Source organism: Helianthus annuus, chromosome 9 (assembly GCF_002127325.2).
Source record: "Helianthus annuus cultivar XRQ/B chromosome 9, HanXRQr2.0-SUNRISE, whole genome shotgun sequence".
Classification (NCBI taxonomy): domain Eukaryota; kingdom Viridiplantae; phylum Streptophyta; class Magnoliopsida; order Asterales; family Asteraceae; genus Helianthus; species Helianthus annuus.
Window position 1 is genome coordinate 58,063,630 of NC_035441.2, and position 18,173 is coordinate 58,081,802.

The 18,173-nt window shown below is 38.2% G+C and overlaps 1 protein-coding gene across 1 annotated transcript; it reads left to right on the plus strand.

Moving 5' to 3' along the window:
- Window positions 1-1,437: 1,437 nt before the first annotated feature.
- LOC110875856 lies at window positions 1,438-17,681 on the plus strand. Its single transcript, XM_022124051.1, has 4 exons — window positions 1,438-1,819; window positions 16,841-16,869; window positions 17,506-17,598; window positions 17,649-17,681. Exons 1-4 carry the CDS (start codon window positions 1,438-1,440, stop codon window positions 17,679-17,681), a joined length of 537 nt encoding a protein of 178 aa, XP_021979743.1.
- Window positions 17,682-18,173: the final 492 nt, after the last annotated feature.

Sequence of the window (18,173 nt, forward strand, 5' to 3'; positions counted from 1 at the left end):
AGTCAATTCGGATGCCTCACTTTCGGGGCTCGGATGTGTTTTGATGCAACGAGGCAATGTGATAGCTTATGCCTCAAGACAATTAAAGGTGCATGAAAAGAAATATCCCATGCACGATCTCGAACTAGCGGCGGTGGTGTTTGCGTTAAAAATATGGAGGCACTATCTATATGGGATAAAGTGCACCATATTTACCGACCACAAGAGTTTGAAATACTTCTTCGATCAGAAAGAGTTAAACATGCGACAAAGGCGGTGGTTAGAAACGGTAAAGGACTATGACTGCGAAATACATTACCACCCCGGAAGGGCAAATGTTGTGGTGGATGCATTGAGCAGGAAATCGGACTATGTCCCAATACGAGTAAGATCGATGCAGCTTGTTGTAACCTCGGGTCTACTTGAGCGAATCCGAGAAGCACAAGTCGAGGCAGTGAAAGAAGAAAACCTAAAAAAGGAAAGGATAGTCGGTTAGCTGAAGGATTTGGCGGATGGTAGCCATAGTTTAAAAACTCGATTTGGAAGAATATGGATCCCAAATTCCTGTGGGGTCAAGACGCTTCTACTTGATGAAGCTCATAAATCCTGTTATTCTATTCATCCGGGTGCAACAAAGATGCACAATGATTTGAAGCAAAACTATTGGTGGCCCGAAATGAAGAGGGATGTAGTAAAATACGTGGAGAAGTGCTTAACTTGTTTACAAGTCAAGGCGGAACACCAGAAACCATATGGAAAAATCCAACCACTGGAGATCCCTGTTTGGAAATGGGAACATATCACCATGGACCTGTTGACCAAACTACCTAAAACAATTCAGGGATTCGATGCTATATGGGTGGTTGTGGACAGATTGACGAAGAGTGCTCATTTCATTCCTATACGCGAGACATATACTTCGGAAAAGACGTCTGAAGTATATACAAATGAGATAGGGGCACGCCACGGAGTACCAGTATCCATTGTGTCAGACAGAGATACCCGGTTTACTTCAAACTTCTGGCGAGATTTTCAAGAGCAGATGGGATCGAAACTTTTCATCAGCACCGCCTACCATCCTCAGACGGATGGACAGAGTGAAAGAACAATACAGACGTTGGAGGATATGTTACGGGCATGTATCATCGACTTCGGGGGAAGTTGGGATGTTTATCTACCTTTGGCTGAATTTTCGTATAACAATAGTTATCATACGAGCATCGGTATGGCACCGTACGAGATGCTATATGGTAGGAAGTGTAGAACCCCGGTGTGTTGGGGTGAAGTGGGTCCGCATGAATTGGCCCATAAGGACGTAGTTCAGGCCACTAATGAGAAAATTGACGTGGTTCGGGCACACTTGAAAGCGGTCCAAGATAGGCAAAAGTCTTATGCTGATAAAAGACGAAGGCCAATCGAATTTCAAGTGGGCGACATGGTTATGTTAAAGGTTTCCCCATGGAAGGGCGTTATCAGATTCAGGAAAAGAGGGAAACTAAGCCCGAGGTTTATCGGCCATTTAAAATCATTGAACGGATTGGCAAGGTAGCCTATCGCCTCGAGTTACCAGAAGAATTGACTGGAATACATGGCACGTTTCATGTATCACAACTGCGAAAATGTCTAGCGGAGGAAACAACTTATATCCATTACAATGATATCGAGGTGGATAACAACCTGAATTATGCGGTAAGGCCATTAGAGATTCAAGATCAAAAAGTTAAGCACTTGCGAAATAAGAGAATTGATCAAGTTAAGATCAAGTGGGAGCATAGGAAAGCTTCGGACACTACATGGGAGTCCGAAGAGGAGATGCAACGTCTCTACCCTACACTATTCGGTACGTACTTTGGTTTCGAGGACGAACCCCCTTTTAAGGGGGGTGGACTTGTAACACCTCGAAAATACAAATTCTTATATTACAAATAAGTTGTAAACAAATAAGTAAAATAAACTAAATAGGAATGACACTAACCTAGTTAGATGGTGATTTATGAGTAGGTTAAAGAGTTAAAACAAAATAAAAATGAAAGTTAAGGGACTGAAGGTGTTAAAATTGAAACTAGATTCAATTAATTAAACAAAACACACACCAAACACACACAAAAGTGTGTCTGGTCGATTGAAACACAGGGGGGCGACTTGGAGCTCCGCTTCAAACCCTAAACTCTCCTAAATCTCACAAATTGAAGGTCAAGATCAGTCCCAAAATGAAATTCGAGCCTGGATTAGTGATCCCCATTGTAAGGAGATCATAAGGTATGTGAAATTTGATAAAAATTCTCTACTTGAAATTCTCATGAACTTAGGGAATTCGAAATCTGATGATGCATGTGTGTTATATAGATGAAATAGGAACATTGTAGTGTCTAGGAGTAAACCCTAGACAAGTACATGTTGAAATCATGCTTAATTTTAGTAAAATCCATGAACACTATTGTAGGTGATTAGTGGGTTATGTAGAACTTAATAAACACTAGGATATTGGGGGTTGTTCTAGTGTAATTTGACATTTGTAAAGTGATTTTAGAATTATAGAGGCTAACATTGATATAAGATATTTTGATTGATGTAAATTAGGGCTATATGACAAGTTATGAACTTGCTATTACATCATGTAGAAATTCTGCCCTTAAAGTGTTTGTGGAAATGCCTCAAAGAAGGCTTAAAATGGAAATTTGAAGTTAAAACGCATAATTTCGATGTTTCGGTAAAATATGCGACATATAATTTGAAAAGAGTTCTAAATGTGCCATGATTGAACTCTATAGGAAAGGATATCGGAGCGTCGAGCGGACAAGCTGGTGGCGATTTGTGTTTGAAGGGCGTGCTTTGAAGGTGTGTAACTTGATTCGTTACATTGAGTAATTTGATAACTAGAATATGTATAGTTGCGTTGTAGAATAAAGGTTGTGTTGATTGAAGCTACAATGTTCGTTACTTGAGTTAATACGTTAAGAATCAGTTAGAAGTCGTTTGGTAGTCATTATAATGGAGAATTCCATAGATGAGCCAAATGGGTCGAATATTGGTGTAATTAGTAGTGTTTGTGTTTTAATAGTTAACATAGGCAGTAACAATCACAAGAGCATGAAGCCATAAGATTGGTAATGAAATGCCGGTGATAATAAGCCCCGGAAGTTGGGAAAAAGGCGCCATATGTTTGCTATTAAAAGGAAGCAAAGTGAGTGTAAATAGAATGGGTCGAATAATTGCATAGTGATTTTTTTAGTCGTTCGGTCCATAAACCAAATTTTCGGTATGATAATCATGATAGACGCGTCGGTAATTAAATTACAGTCGTGCAGGAAAAAGAATCACCTAAAACGGACCTACGGATCAAAAGTTATGACCTTTTGAAGTTTTAACTTCGAATATTTGGAGCTAGCAGGAAATGCAGGTAAAAAACCTGCACCTGCTGGAAAATGCTACCCCCCGCGCCACGCGACAGGATCACTTAGATACGGCGCGATGTCGCACCACGCGATGAGCCATCGCGACACGCGATGGGACAAATTTGAATTTTTATTTTATTTTTCATGATTCGATGCTGGAACTTGTTTTTACACTCTATATAAATGTTAAAACTAACATTTTAAGTGGTTTTGACCTTAGGTGACAAAGGGGACTTTCCGGATGGCGATCAAGCATGTTTTGAAGAACCGAACACAAATTTGCAAGCTTCCGCGTTAATTTAACCTTTGTTTAGACAATGTATTTGATGTAAACAAATTACTAATTATGTCACGGATATCTAAACTAGTTGATAGATAACTAGTATGTGGTCACTTTGAAACTTTGTCTTGTGTTTATTTTGAAGTAGTGTACATTTTATATAAAATCCTGCATTTTTTTATTAAATTCAAAGAGAAATTTAGACGGTTATTACAATATAACACCATTCAGCGCATATATAACACCATTCAATAAAGTATATAACACCATTCAGCGCATATATAACACCATTCAATAAAGTATATAACACCATTCAGCAGACATATAACACCATTCAATAATCATTACATCTTTGTATCATCTTCTCCACTTCCGGCACCACCACTGCCGGTCCGCCGCCGCTGTAGTGTAGAGGTGGCCAACCACCCGACACCACCTTGCTGGATGTGTTTTAGTCGCTCATACGAAACCACCAGAAACCACCTTGCCGGAACCCCTGCACCTTCGGACACCCAAACCACCGCCGGAACGACACATCCACCTTCACCGCAATCATAGGAAAAACGAGAATGGGGCGCTGTTCAAATTCTGGAAGAAGGAGGGACGCTGATCGAATTCTTGAAGAAGGAGGAGGATGATTCGAATTGTCACACCCCGGCCACGTAGAACATACAAAACGTGGCGGAAATGTCGGGGAGTGTTGTAACAGAATTAATTGTTTCAAATCCATGGCAATTGAAGTTCCGTTTTATTGATCAAACATGAAAGTTTACATTGTTCAAACAAGAACCAAATAGTACGTAACATAAATTAACTAGTTCTTGTCTCGTTTTAAGTCACTAAGGCACAGGTCCGCCTAATTATATCTTGATAAGTCCTATGCATCATCTCCTGAAAACACATGTGAAAATAGGTACGTCAGCATAAAAATGCCTGTCAGATACATTGGTTTTGTGAAAACGGAATTCATGACTTATGTTTGAGAAAATGTTTAGTCATGAACCTTGTAATTTGCTTTATCTTGTAAATCATTTGAAAAAAAATGATAAAATCGGATGATATGTATAAATAAGAAGACACTGTATGGTTAAACGGATAACCATGTAAAATGTGTTTGTATAAGATAAGTCGTTTGTAAAACAATGTCTCGTAAAAAGTGTATTATTTGTATAAAATGTCATATGTCTCAAATTGAAATGATTCAAATAACGCTACGATATGTAATACCATACAAACACTTATATATAGGAAGTACCAGCGGCGTATCCACCATGCTTGTATCGTATTACACACGCCTCGTTACTTAATCATTTACCCAAACCATCCACCATGTAAGATTGTTCTTGTATAACTCAATTGTTTATTGTGTAAACCATGTCAAATGTCTATGTTCAATGTAAATCACCAAATGTGTATGTCAATGTCAACGTGTTTATGTTCAATGTAAATCATGTAATGTGTATACCAAAATGTATCATGTATGGTAAGCGAAATGTATCAACTTAAACCATATGTAAAATGCACAAAACAAGTCGTTGAAGTAAAACGTGGTTTAAATCAACGTTATGTTCTGTGGAAAAATGCATGCTCTATTGATATTAACATTTATGCGGTATTGTGAAATATGCATACATCCAAGCCTTGAGACTGTGGCGATAAACCCTTAAACAAATTAAAGGTTTATTTAAGTTATGTATATCGAATTCGGTCATTCCTTCCAATCCTATCAAACCCAGGATTTCAGAAACGGGAGTTGTCAATTCCTATGGTACCACTACCTACTAACGAACGGCGTAGCTAATGTTAATGAATGTATTGTCCCATGTTAAACAAACCAAATGTCATAACAAAATGAAGGCATGTGATGTAAACAATTGTACTAAGTATGCTAAGTAAACATACGAAGCAGAAATGTTCATGTAAATCAATGTGTCCATATGCTGAGTAAACATATGCAACAGAAATGTTCATGTAAATCAATGTGTCCATATGCTGAGTAAACATATGCAACAGAAATGTTCATGTAAATCAATGTGTCCATATGCTGAGTAAACATATGCGACAGAAATGTTCATGTAAATCAGTGTGTCCATATGCTGAGTAAACACATGCAACAGAAATGTTCATGTAAATCAATGTAGTATATATGTACTATCGAACATAGCAAGTATATGATGTGAAAACGGGAAAGCATGAAAGTAACAAGTAGGCACATGTGTTTCACCCCAAAACAGTTTGGAAAACAGTAAAAGAGGGGTTCAATGTACTCACCTGAGATTGCTTTGGAGTTCTTGTATAATAACCAGATAATGCTAAAGATCACGGGATATCAAACGGCACCTAACAGGTAGCTATGTTAATATACCGGACCAAATCGGAAGGATCGGATAGTATGCGGGTTCGTAAACCAAACGAGTATGGAGACTCGTGTAATATGGTTTAATAAAGCCTGCATACTAAAATGAAACCTAACCTAAGTGCTTACGGCCCATCACGACCCGTTTAGGTAGCTTATGCTACCCTAACGCGTCGTTCGCGTAGAACGCGTTCGGAACGCCTAACATTGCGACCACAAGGTATAACCTCGGAAGGTTATAGCTATGGTCACCTAATGTGTTTGGTCGGATCCTAATGATCGACCAAATGGGTCGGGTTCGAAAGTATAAGCGATGGTTTAGATCGCTTACCTTACGACCCTATATATGCACTAAATTAAAAGTGACGAGTTAAGCATGTTAGAACATGCTTAACTAACTTTAGAAAACAGGTTTGGCATCAAAGCAAAAGGCTTTGATGCTCACGAGTAGTTTGGTTACAAAACACGCAAGAATGCGCATTTTGGCCGAAACTACGACTCGTCACTGAGCCTAGATAACGTGGTAATCAGTAGGTATAGTCACTACGGACCATAACCATCGTGATCACGCTCACGTTATGAAGTTCCAACGAACTTCGCATCGACCATAAACTGGTCAATGCAGAAAGTCAAACATAGTTCGAATTTCAGACTCGAAAAGCGAATAAAAGAATGAAAGAACACTTACGGAGGGTCCCCGAATGCTAATCTAGATCAAAATAGCTCAGGTATGAAACAATGGTTCCAACTTAGAGCCTTAAGATCAGATTGTGTGGGTTTTGAGCAAAATGGGGGGGGGGGGATGGGTATTTATAGGAAAAGTGGAACCGTTAGGATCGTTTATCGAATACCTTGCCACGATCTTGTGCGTACACATGTCAAAATGTTGTGGTCACTGATTAATGGCCCTTGGCCTTTGATTGGGTGAAAAGGCAATTGGACCTTTCGCCATTTTAAGAGCCAATCAGCATTAAATGTGGGGTCTGCTGTACTGGGGACTCCTTACGGACCGTATGGGCTTTGGCTTACGGTCCGTAAGCCCCTAGTTTGGCAGATTTACAGTTTTGGTCCCTACAGCTCCAAAACTTGGTATTTGATGCGTTTTTGGCACGTTTAAGCCCCGTTAACCTAATTTCAAAGCTCTAAAATGAAGTTAAAGTATAGGGAACTTAAAACGTGCTCAAAAATATGTCGGATGTCGGTTCGTTTGGCCGTACGGTCGTGATGTTCGGTTAATTACGACGGAATGCGCATAAGCGCGAAAGACGATCCAAATTGTGCGACGAATGGATTTTTCTCATGCCAAACACTAAGGCATAATATAAGGATGCTTACATAAATTTTTGGATGTCCGGATGTATTCAGAACGTAAGTTATGCGCGAAAGTGCAAACTAGTGCACTTTTTGACACTTTTAGCCCCTGAATGATCCAAAAGTTTGTTTTAGCATACCGAACCCCTCAAAGCCTATTCCTAAGCTATGTGAAGGATATTTATGGTATGTCTAACTTATGGACATGTTCCGGAATGTTCGCTACAGTTCAAATTGGCATACTTTCGCAGTTTGTCAAGTTTAGTCCCTGTAAGCGAATTAACTTGTTTTTGCCATACCAAAGCCTTCAAAACTTATTTCTAAGTTATGTAAAGGTTATTTAAGGTATGTTGAGTATATGTTGCTGTTCCGGAGTATTTGTCGCATTAAACTGAGTACGTTTACGCACCAGTTTGCGTATAACTCCCCAGAAAGCGATGTAGAGCTTGAAATCGAACAAGAGTTGATATGTGCAAACGATACACATATTTATACAAGTCCAAAGTATGAAATACAATATTTCATTGGTTTGGAATTTGTTTGATGGTTGAAGTGACACAGGTGTCACAGTCTCCCCTACTTTAGGAAATTTCGTCCCGAAATTTAGTTTTAGAGGAAACTTGTGAAGACAGCTGTGACGGTTTCGCTTTCAGACAATCCATCGAACCCTTAGGTAAAACTCTGGGCCGTGTTAGGGTCCATAGCGAAAATTTCAACCCATAAAGTGAAGTCCTTGTAGTAACAAAACATGGAGTTGCGAACTACGGGCAGGAGAACGTTTCCCGTGAAGAGTTATCATAGGAAACTTGTGTGTGCTTGAAATCAGAATTGGGGAGTGTAAGGATAAATGACATTGGTCAAAATCCAAGACTTCTCTCGTATCATTACTCTTGTCACTGCAGGACTTTAACACATGACAAAACTTCCTGTGGTTTCTGTGCACTGAATTCCATAATTATGTAGGCCTCCATAATTACGTACTTCCTTGCACAGTCCGCACAGTTCATTTCATAATGCGTATGGGAAAAATATCAAACGAATAATCTCTTCAACTAAACTACCCAAGAGAAATATTTAACTACATCAACGTAGGATGTCTTTAACTAGATTGTCGAACCAATCTATTTAACTTAGATCGACGTAGGATCTCTTTAACTAGACCACCCGAGGGCCTCTTTAACTATATCAACGCATGACATCTTTAACTAGATTGTCGAACCAATCTCTTTAACTTAGATCGACGTAGGATCTCTTTAACTAGACCACCTGAGGGCCTCTTTAACTATATCAACGCATGACATATTCAACTAGATTGTCGAACCAATCTCTTTAACTTAGATCGACGTAGGATCTCTTTAACTAGACCACCCGAGGGCCTCTTTAACTATATCAGCGCATATTATCCTTAAACTTTGGAATAGTACTTTATAATCCTAGGGACTTAACTACAACGTAGAAGTGCATTAAGGATTTAAGATAGTACCTTTTTGGATATCATACTACGAATCCCTCATATGAAGGTATGAAAGATTCTACGAGGATTTGGATAGCGAATATCTAGAGTATACAAAAACACAAAATGCATAAATGGAAAGACAAGATGCATAAACAAATAGTCACATAACCACAAAATTGTTTATCTAGATCTTTAATTTGTTAATTTGTTTTGTTGATTACGTACGTGCATTTAAAGCACACTAGGAATCCATTTCATGGATTTCATTCGGTACTTTAAACATTAGCAAGAATCTAACTATGAAGATAGAAAGATCTCCTATAAATTTGATTTCGTTTTCAAGAAAACGAAATTTTCGAATTGAGGTACAATAATTTTTGAATATACGGAAATACCCTTAGGTACCCTATTAAGAATTTATAGTGGTACTTTGGGTATTCGTGGGAAACACAAGAGATAATAAGATGGAAGAAATTACGGGGCAGTCTGTTCTTCAAGGAATACGGTTCCTTTATTGTTGGTATTGTAGATGATACGTTGTTTATACATGACATCACATTTGTACATTGCAATGTAGAATAAAAGATTTATTTATAAACAACAACAACTGTTTCATGGACCTTGACTACAAAAGAAAATAATACATAAGGTTTGATTATCTCTAAACAACATTGTCTTCCAGTTGATCCGATGCTCATCCTTGCGCTGGATTCGCATTAGCAATCTTTGGGCAATTTCTCCGGAAATGGCCCATTTCGTTACAGTTGAAGCAAGGACCTAGTGGAAGACGAGCTTGAGCAGGATTTACTTGAGGTTGGTTTGGACCACCTTGGTTTGGGGTAAATCGACAAGCATTTGCTAGGTGACCGAGTCGCCCACACGATGCACATAAACGACACTGTAAGTGAGCTAAGTGGTGCGCATTATATCTGTCGCATATCGGTGCAGTACCGACATAAGGTTTCTTTGCAGGAGGTTGAGTTGGTTGGTTGCGGGTGTTTTGGTTGGGTTGAGCAGCAATCGCAAAATTCTGCGAAGCCTTACGCTTCTTAGACTTCTCAGGGGATCCAGTCTGTTCATCCATGGTCTTTGATTCCTCGATTGGCTTCTTGTCACCCTTTCAAAAAAGTTTATGCTTTCTGATCTGCGATTCAGTCAAGGTTGCAGATAGCTCAATGGCCTGACGGAGTGTGGTAGGGTTGCTACCAGTGACAATGTCTTGTACCGAGTCAGGCAGGCCGTCGATGTACCTTTCGATAGCCTTGTCGAGTGGGGTGACCATAGTCGGGCAAAGTAGACTCAACTCCTCAAACCTATCAGTATATGCCCTGTGTTCGCCACTATCTTGTTTCAAATCATCAAACTCCTTCTCCAACGATCGTTGTTCATGACGAGGACAAAACTCCCTCATCATAAGAGCTCTCAGTTCAGCCCATGTTTGTGCTAGAGCAACGTCTGCACCATGGTCTCTCATTACCCCTTTCCACCATGTAAGAGCCCTCTTCTGAAACACACTCGAAGAAAACTCGACCTTGCGATTATCCGGACACTGCACGTGGCGAAAGGTATTCTCGATGCTCTCGAACCATTGAAGAAGCCCAGTTGCTCCCTCAGAACCACTAAACTTGAGTGGTTTAGCTGAGTTAAAGTTCTTGAAATTGCATGTACCATTGTTGTTGTTGTTGGCTTGGTTCCATTGAGCAAAGAGATTTGGGAATTGAGCAGCCATCTGCTGCGTAATAATTTCTGCTAGCTCGGCAGTTGCTATCTGGTGTTCGCGTCGAGGAGGCATTCTAAAAGAGGAAAACATGAAAGGAAACAAATAAAATGGTATTGGGTAAGAATAAGATGTTACAATCACCGACCGTAATCACGGTTGATGGTCATTTGTTTGAATCATGAATCAAACAAACAACACCAAGGCTGAATCAAAGTAGATAGATCCTCATAGTGTATCGCGAAGACATGCTCGCCAATAAGTGGACACTCACCCCAAGAGTTCCTAGGTAAGAGTGACTGGTCCGATTATGTGGATTTGTACGAACACTCTAACCTTAGACAGAAAACCCAGGGTATAGGCATTCACTCTTCCAGTTCGCACGTGTTCACACTATTTAGGACCCAAAACCTTGACGAGAGTTTTGAAAATTCAAAGGGGTTCAAAACCTAGTAATCAATCATCCTAGAACAGATGATTGGTTTTCAAAGCGGTTTTGAAATTTATGTTCTTGTTGTGGTCGTCGCCTAAGGATAGGTGACGGTATTGTTTTATCACTAAACGCAAGTGAACTCGCGTTAGGGTCCTAGGAAGGTTATAGACTAGGTCAAAGCATTACTAATAACCTAATTCCCTATAACCATTGGCTCTGATACCATCTTTTCTGTCACACCCCGACCACGTAGAACATACAAAACGTGGCGGAAATGTCGGGGAGTGTTGTAACAGAATTAATTGTTTCAAATCCATGGCAATTGAAGTTCCGTTTTATTGATCAAACATGAAAGTTTACATTGTTCAAACAAGAACCAAATAGTACGTAACATAAATTAACTAGTTCTTGTTTCGTTTTAAGTCACTAAGGCACAGGTCCGCCTAAGTATATCTTGATAAGTCCTATGCATCATCTCCTGAAAACACATGTGAAAATAGGTACGTCAGCATAAAAATGCCTGTGAGATACATGGGTTTTGTGAAAACGGAATTCATGACTTATGTTTGAGAAAATGTTTAGTCATGAACCTTGTAATTTGCTTTATCTTGTAAATCATTTGAAAAAAAATGATAAAATCAGATGATATGTATAAATAAGAAGACACTGTATGGTTAAACGGATAACCATGTAAAATGTGTTTGTATAAGATAAGTCGTTTGTAAAACAATGTCTCGTAAAAAGTGTATTATTTGTATAAAATGTCATATGTCTCAAATTGAAATGATTCAAATAATGCTACGATATGTAATACCATACAAACACTTATATATAGGAAGTACCAGCGGCGTATCCACCATGCTTGTATCATATTACACACGCCTCGTTACTTAATCATTTACCCAAACCATCCACCATGTAAGATTGTTCTTGTATAACTCAATTGTTTATTGTGTAAACCATGTCAAATGTCTATGTTCAATGTAAATCACCAAATGTGTATGTCAATGTCAACGTGTTTATGTTCAATGTAAATAATGTAATGTGTATACCAAAATGTATCATGTATGGTAAGCGAAATGTATCAACTTAAACCATATGTAAAATGCACAAAACAAGTCGTTGAAGTAAAACGTGGTTTAAATCAACGTTATGTTCTGTGGAAAAATGCATGCTCTGTTGATATTAACATTTATGCGGTATTGTGAAATATGCATACATCCAAGCCTTGAGACTCTGGCGATAAACCCTTAAACAAATTAAAGGTTTATCTAAGTTATGTATATCGAATTCGGTCATTCCTTCCAATCCTATCAAACCCAGGATTTCAGAAACGGGAGTTGTCAATTCCTATGGTACCACTACCTACTAACGAACAGCGTAGCTAATGTTAATGAATGTATTGTCCCATGTTAAACAAACCAAATGTCATAACAAAATGAAGGCATTTGATGTAAACAATTGTACTAAGTATGCTAAGTAAACATACGAAGCAGAAATGTTCATGTAAATCAATGTGTCCATATGCTGAGTAAACATATGCAACAGAAATGTTCATGTAAATCAATGTGTCCATATGCTGAGTAAACATATGCAACAGAAATGTTCATGTAAATCAATGTGTCCATATGCTGAGTAAACATATGCGACAGAAATGTTCATGTAAATCAGTGTGTCCATATGCTGAGTAAACACATGCAACAGAAATGTTCATGTAAATCAATGTACTATATATGTACTATCGAACATAGCAAGTATATGATGTGAAAACGGGAAAGCATGAAAGTAACAAGTAGGCACATGTGTTTCACCCCAAAACAGTTTGGAAAACAGTAAAAGAGGGGTTCAATGTACTCACCTGAGATTGCTTTGGAGTTCTTGTATAATAACCAGATAATGCTAAAGATCATGGGATATCAAACGGCACCTAACAGGTTGCTATGTTAATATACCGGACCAAATCGGAAGGATCGGATAGTATGCGGGTTCGTAAACCAAACGAGTATGGAGACTCGTGTAATATGGTTTAATAAAGCCTACATACTAAAATGAAACCTAACCTAAGTGCTTACGGCCCATCACGACCCGTTTAGGTAGCTTATGCTACCCTAACGCGTCGTTCGCGTAGAACGCGTTCGGAACGCCTAACATTGCGACCACAAGGTATAACCTCGGAAGGTTATAGCTATGGTCACCTAATATGTTTGGTCGGATCCTAATGATCGACCAAATGGGTCGGGTTCGAAAGTATAAGCGATGGTTTAGATCGCTTACCTTACGACCCTATATATGCACTAAATTAAAAGTGACGAGTTAAGCATGTTAGAACATGCTTAACTAACTTTAGAAAACAGGTTTGGCATCAAAGCAAAAGGCTTTGATGCTCACGAGTAGTTTGGTTACAAAACACGCAAGAATGCGCATTTTGGCCGAAACTACGACTCGTCACTGAGCCTAGATAACGTGGTAATCAGTAGGTATAGTCACTACGGACCATAACCATCGTGATCACGCTCACGTTATGAAGTTCCAACGAACTTCGCATCGACCATAAACTGGTCAATGCAGAAAGTCAAACATAGTTTGACTTTCGGACTCGAAAAGCGAATAAAAGAATGAAAGAACACTTACGGAGGGTCCCCGAATGCTAATCTAGATCAAAATAGCTCAGGTATGAAACAATGGTTCCAACTTAGAGCCTTAAGATCAGATTGTGTGGGTTTTGAGCAAAATGGGGGGGGGGGTGGGTATTTATAGGAAAAGTGGAACCGTTAGGATCGTTTATCAAATACCGTGCCACGATCTTGTGCGTACACATGTCAAAATGTTGTGGTCACTGATTAATGGCCCTTGGCCTTTGATTGGGTGAAAAGGCAATTGGACCTTTCGCCATTTGAAGAGCCAATCAGCATTAAATGTGGGTTCTGCTATACTGGGGACTCCTTACGGACCGTATGGGCTTTGGCTTACGGTCCGTAAGCCCCTAGTTTGGCAGATTTACAGTTTTGGTCCCTGCAGCTCCAAAACTTGGTATTTGATGCGTTTTTTGGCACGTTTAAGCCCCGTTAACCTCATTTCAAAGCTCTAAAATGAGGTTAAAGTATAGGGAACTTAAAATGTGCTCAAAAATATGTCGGATGTCGGTTCGTTTGGCCGTACGGTCGCGATGTTCGGTTAATTACGACGGAATGCGCATAAGCGCGAAAGACGATCCAAATTGTGTGACGAATGGATTTTTCTCATGCCAAACACTAAGGAATAATATAAGGATGCTTACATAAATTTTTGGATGTCCGGATGTATTCAGAACGTAAGTTATGCGCTAAAGTGCAAACTAGTGCACTTTTTGACACTTTTAGCCCCTGAATGATCCAAAAGTTTGTTTTAGCATACCGAACCCCTCAAAGCCTATTCCTAAGCTATGTGAAGGATATTTATGGTATGTCTAACTTATGGACATGTTCCGTAATGTTCGTTACAGTTCAAATTGGCATACTTTCGCAGTTTGTCAAGTTTAGTCCCTGTAAGCGAATTAACTTGTTTTTGCCATATCAAAGCCTTCAAAACTTATTTCTAAGTTATGTAATGGTTTTTAAGATATGTTGAGTATATGTTGCTGTTCCGGAGTATTTGTCGCATTAAACTGAGTACGTTTACGCACCAGTTTGCGTATAACTCCCCAGAAAGCGATGTAGAGCTTGAAATCGAACAAGAGTTGATATGTGCAAACGATACACATATTTATACAAGTCCAAAGTATGAAATACAATATTTCATTGGTTTGGTGTTTGTTTGATGGTTGAAGTGACACAGGTGTCACACGAATGAAGAAGTAAGAGATTTCGAAAATTTAGGGAATTGATTTACAGTTTCCTATTTTCATGTTGATGTAAAAGACAGAATTGCTCATACAAATTTCAAATCAGTCCAAACTAATAAAAACATTTTAAAATTTGGGACCTTTTGATCTAAACCATTAGATCAAAAGATCTAATGGGTGATATTCTTTCTCACCCTTCTCACACTTTTGCTCTTTTTTACAGGAACCTATATATATGGTTCATGCAAGAACCAAATTTATTGCGAGAACCGCAAGAACCAATGTGAACAGAGGGCAATACTGTAAATACGTAACAAAATTAAAATTAAGCGTCTCCTCCTAACACCTGACATTGAGCGCCTCCTCCTAAACACCCACATCTGACACTCATGGACTTCAAAATTCATCATCTCTTCAAAATTCGTCATCTCAGTTCACATCCATCACTCCAGATTCTCCAAAATTCGTCATCTGTTATCTCGATTTTATCATTCATCCTTTATTCGCAGTATATTCGGAATTAGGGCACAAATAAAAGAATCATCGATCATATATTCGTTATATATGCGAAATTAGGGCAATAAGAATAGAATCATTGAAGATTGTGGCATAATTAGGGAGAATTTGAAGAACGAACGTCCAATGAACTCGCCATAACCTAGTTATTGTCGGAATATCCAGTGTCATTACACCATTCCGTGAATTTGTAAGTTTATACACTTTGTTTTGCACATTTATATGTTAACATGACGCTTATTCGTCGGTTCAGATCTTTTATATGTGAATATGAGGATTAAATCTTCGTTTCATATATGCATTAGTGAAAACCGTGTGATGTATATACTTTTTGAGGGATTAGGGGCGACTATTGTGATATCACGATCTGTAACGTGATATTTATGTGTTTTTTGTATGTAGTTTTTTTATTGATTAATGTTAAATATGATTGGTGGTAATACGAAATTCAATTTGTTAAGGGTTAGGATTTTTTTTATTGAAGCAAACCTGTAGATACGGTCAGTCATGTTAATGCACATGTGCATAGTTATGCACATATGCATATTTTGCCATATTAGTTTAACAAGGTCAGTCATATTAATGAAAATGCGTATAATTATGCACATGTGCATAATTTGCTAGAATAGGTTAATAAGGTCATTCATGTTGATGTACATGTGCATAGTTTGCCATAAAATGCTAACAAGGCCAGTCATGTTAATGCACATGTGCATAGTTATGCACAATCCCCGTTTTCCAAATCTATTTATAATGGAACAAGAAAAACGATGCCTGGTGGTGGATTGGCACAATCAAGATAATAGAAACTTTATGGGGGTTTGGAACTGGTCGAGAAGCCCAAGCTCGGCCGAAGAATTACTGGAATAGCACGAGTTGATCGGGCTACTCGATAATGTCACTTTGTCCGATGGCAAAGATGGTTGGGAATGGTTGGGAGGTAATGACTCTGATTTTCGGTCAAGGCTGTCAAGAACTTCCTGTCTAGCAGCTCCGATTTAAGCAGCAGGCACGTTGTGAAATGTTCGAAATGGGTTCCAAAAATGTAATATTTTTTGTTTGGAGGGCGGTTTTAGATCGTATTCCCACGCTGACTGCACTCCGGGATCGGAACTGTTGGGGCGGAGACGTGAAATGTTGTCTGTGTGAAGATGGCGATGAAACAACTGAACACCTTCTTTGTTCATGCAGGGTAGCATAACCATATACACCAATTTGTCTGGTATCACATCAGTCATTGGTGCAAGGTGAGTCGTTTTTTTCTGTTTTCGGCTAAAGATATCGTAATTGCCTCCGAGTTTTGCAATCTGGATATATAAGTGAAAGAAGCTTTACATGGCATTATGTTCGTGACAAATTGGTGTATATGGTTAGCCAGTAATAATAAAAGGTTATCGGGGACTCAAGTTAACCCCGGAGAGATTATCCGTAATATTAAGTCTGTCGGTTTTATGGTATAAAAATCGGTCCAAAAATAGGGCTATGAGTTGGGAAATATGGTGTAGTTACGATATAAGGTAGCTGCTAGTTCTCGGTCTTTAGTTTCTTATGTTGAGTTGTTTTTCGTTTTGCTGTAGTTGTTGGTTCAACCGCCTCTGTTTTGGAGGTTGGCTTATGTGAATAACATTTACATTTCAAAAAAAAAAAAAAAAAAAAAAAAACAGTTATGCACATGTGCATAGTTTTTCATAATAGTTTTGTTACTAATTAATGTTAAATATGATTGGTAATAATACGAAATTTGATTTAAGTTTTTTTTTTATTGAAACAAACTTCTTGATAAGGTTAGTCACGTTAATGCACATGTGCATAGTTATGCACATATGCGTATTTTGTCAGATTAAGTTAATATGGACGTACTATGGCATACGGACACGTGCATTATTACCTTAAAACATAAACATTGTAAATATTGTGTGTAATATGTTTACTGCAGATGTGCATACATGAAATAATTGATGTAATTTATGTAATGTATGCAGGAAAAAAAATTCGAATCTGCTCATGGATTGACAACAACGATGCATTTGATTAATACGTTGACGAATGAAAAATATTAGGGAAGATGATAGATGAAGAGGCGTTGAAACAGGAGGAGTGTTGGAAGATGGTTATTAAATGGAAATAAGTTCATAAGGTGTGAGCTTGAGAACTAATGCGAATGTTATGTAGGTAGTTTGTGGATATGCAATTCATAAAGACGGTTTTTTTTGTCTTGATGTCTTTTGATGGTAATATGTAGGTAGTTTTTATGATAATGGTTGATATAAGAAGTTTGACGTATACGATGTCTTATATGGTGGTTGATGGGTTAAAAATATATTTGATTGTTCAGGTATATTGGTATGTTTGTTAATATTTGATGTATTATGTTGTTTGGTATAGGAAATATTGGTATTGCACATGTGCAAAGTTTGACATAACATATAATATTAGGTATGTGGTACCCTATTATGTATGGGGTACCACATTGCATATCATGATGTATTTGTAAAGGAAAACGAATTATATGTAGTTAAGATATTCATGTATGCACAATGTTTACACATGTGCATTGGTCGAAACAATAACAATGTCTAGTGAAACATTAAACATATATGCACATGTGCATTATCCGAAACAATAACCGTGTGGAGTGAAACAGTAAACATGTACGCACATGTGCATTTTTTCAAAACAGTAACCATGTTGGTAATATATGTTAGGTGGTCAATAATAAAAATACATACGCTTATGTCTAATAAGTAATTGATATCAAAGTATCATGATCGCAATCATAACCTATGAATACATATACAGACATTGCAAAATAATTGTAAACAAAAAGGAATAATGCTTAGAAACTGTTTTTCATTATATATAGGATAATCAAGAATCGTTGAATGTTTTATGACGCCTGGATGAATGTCT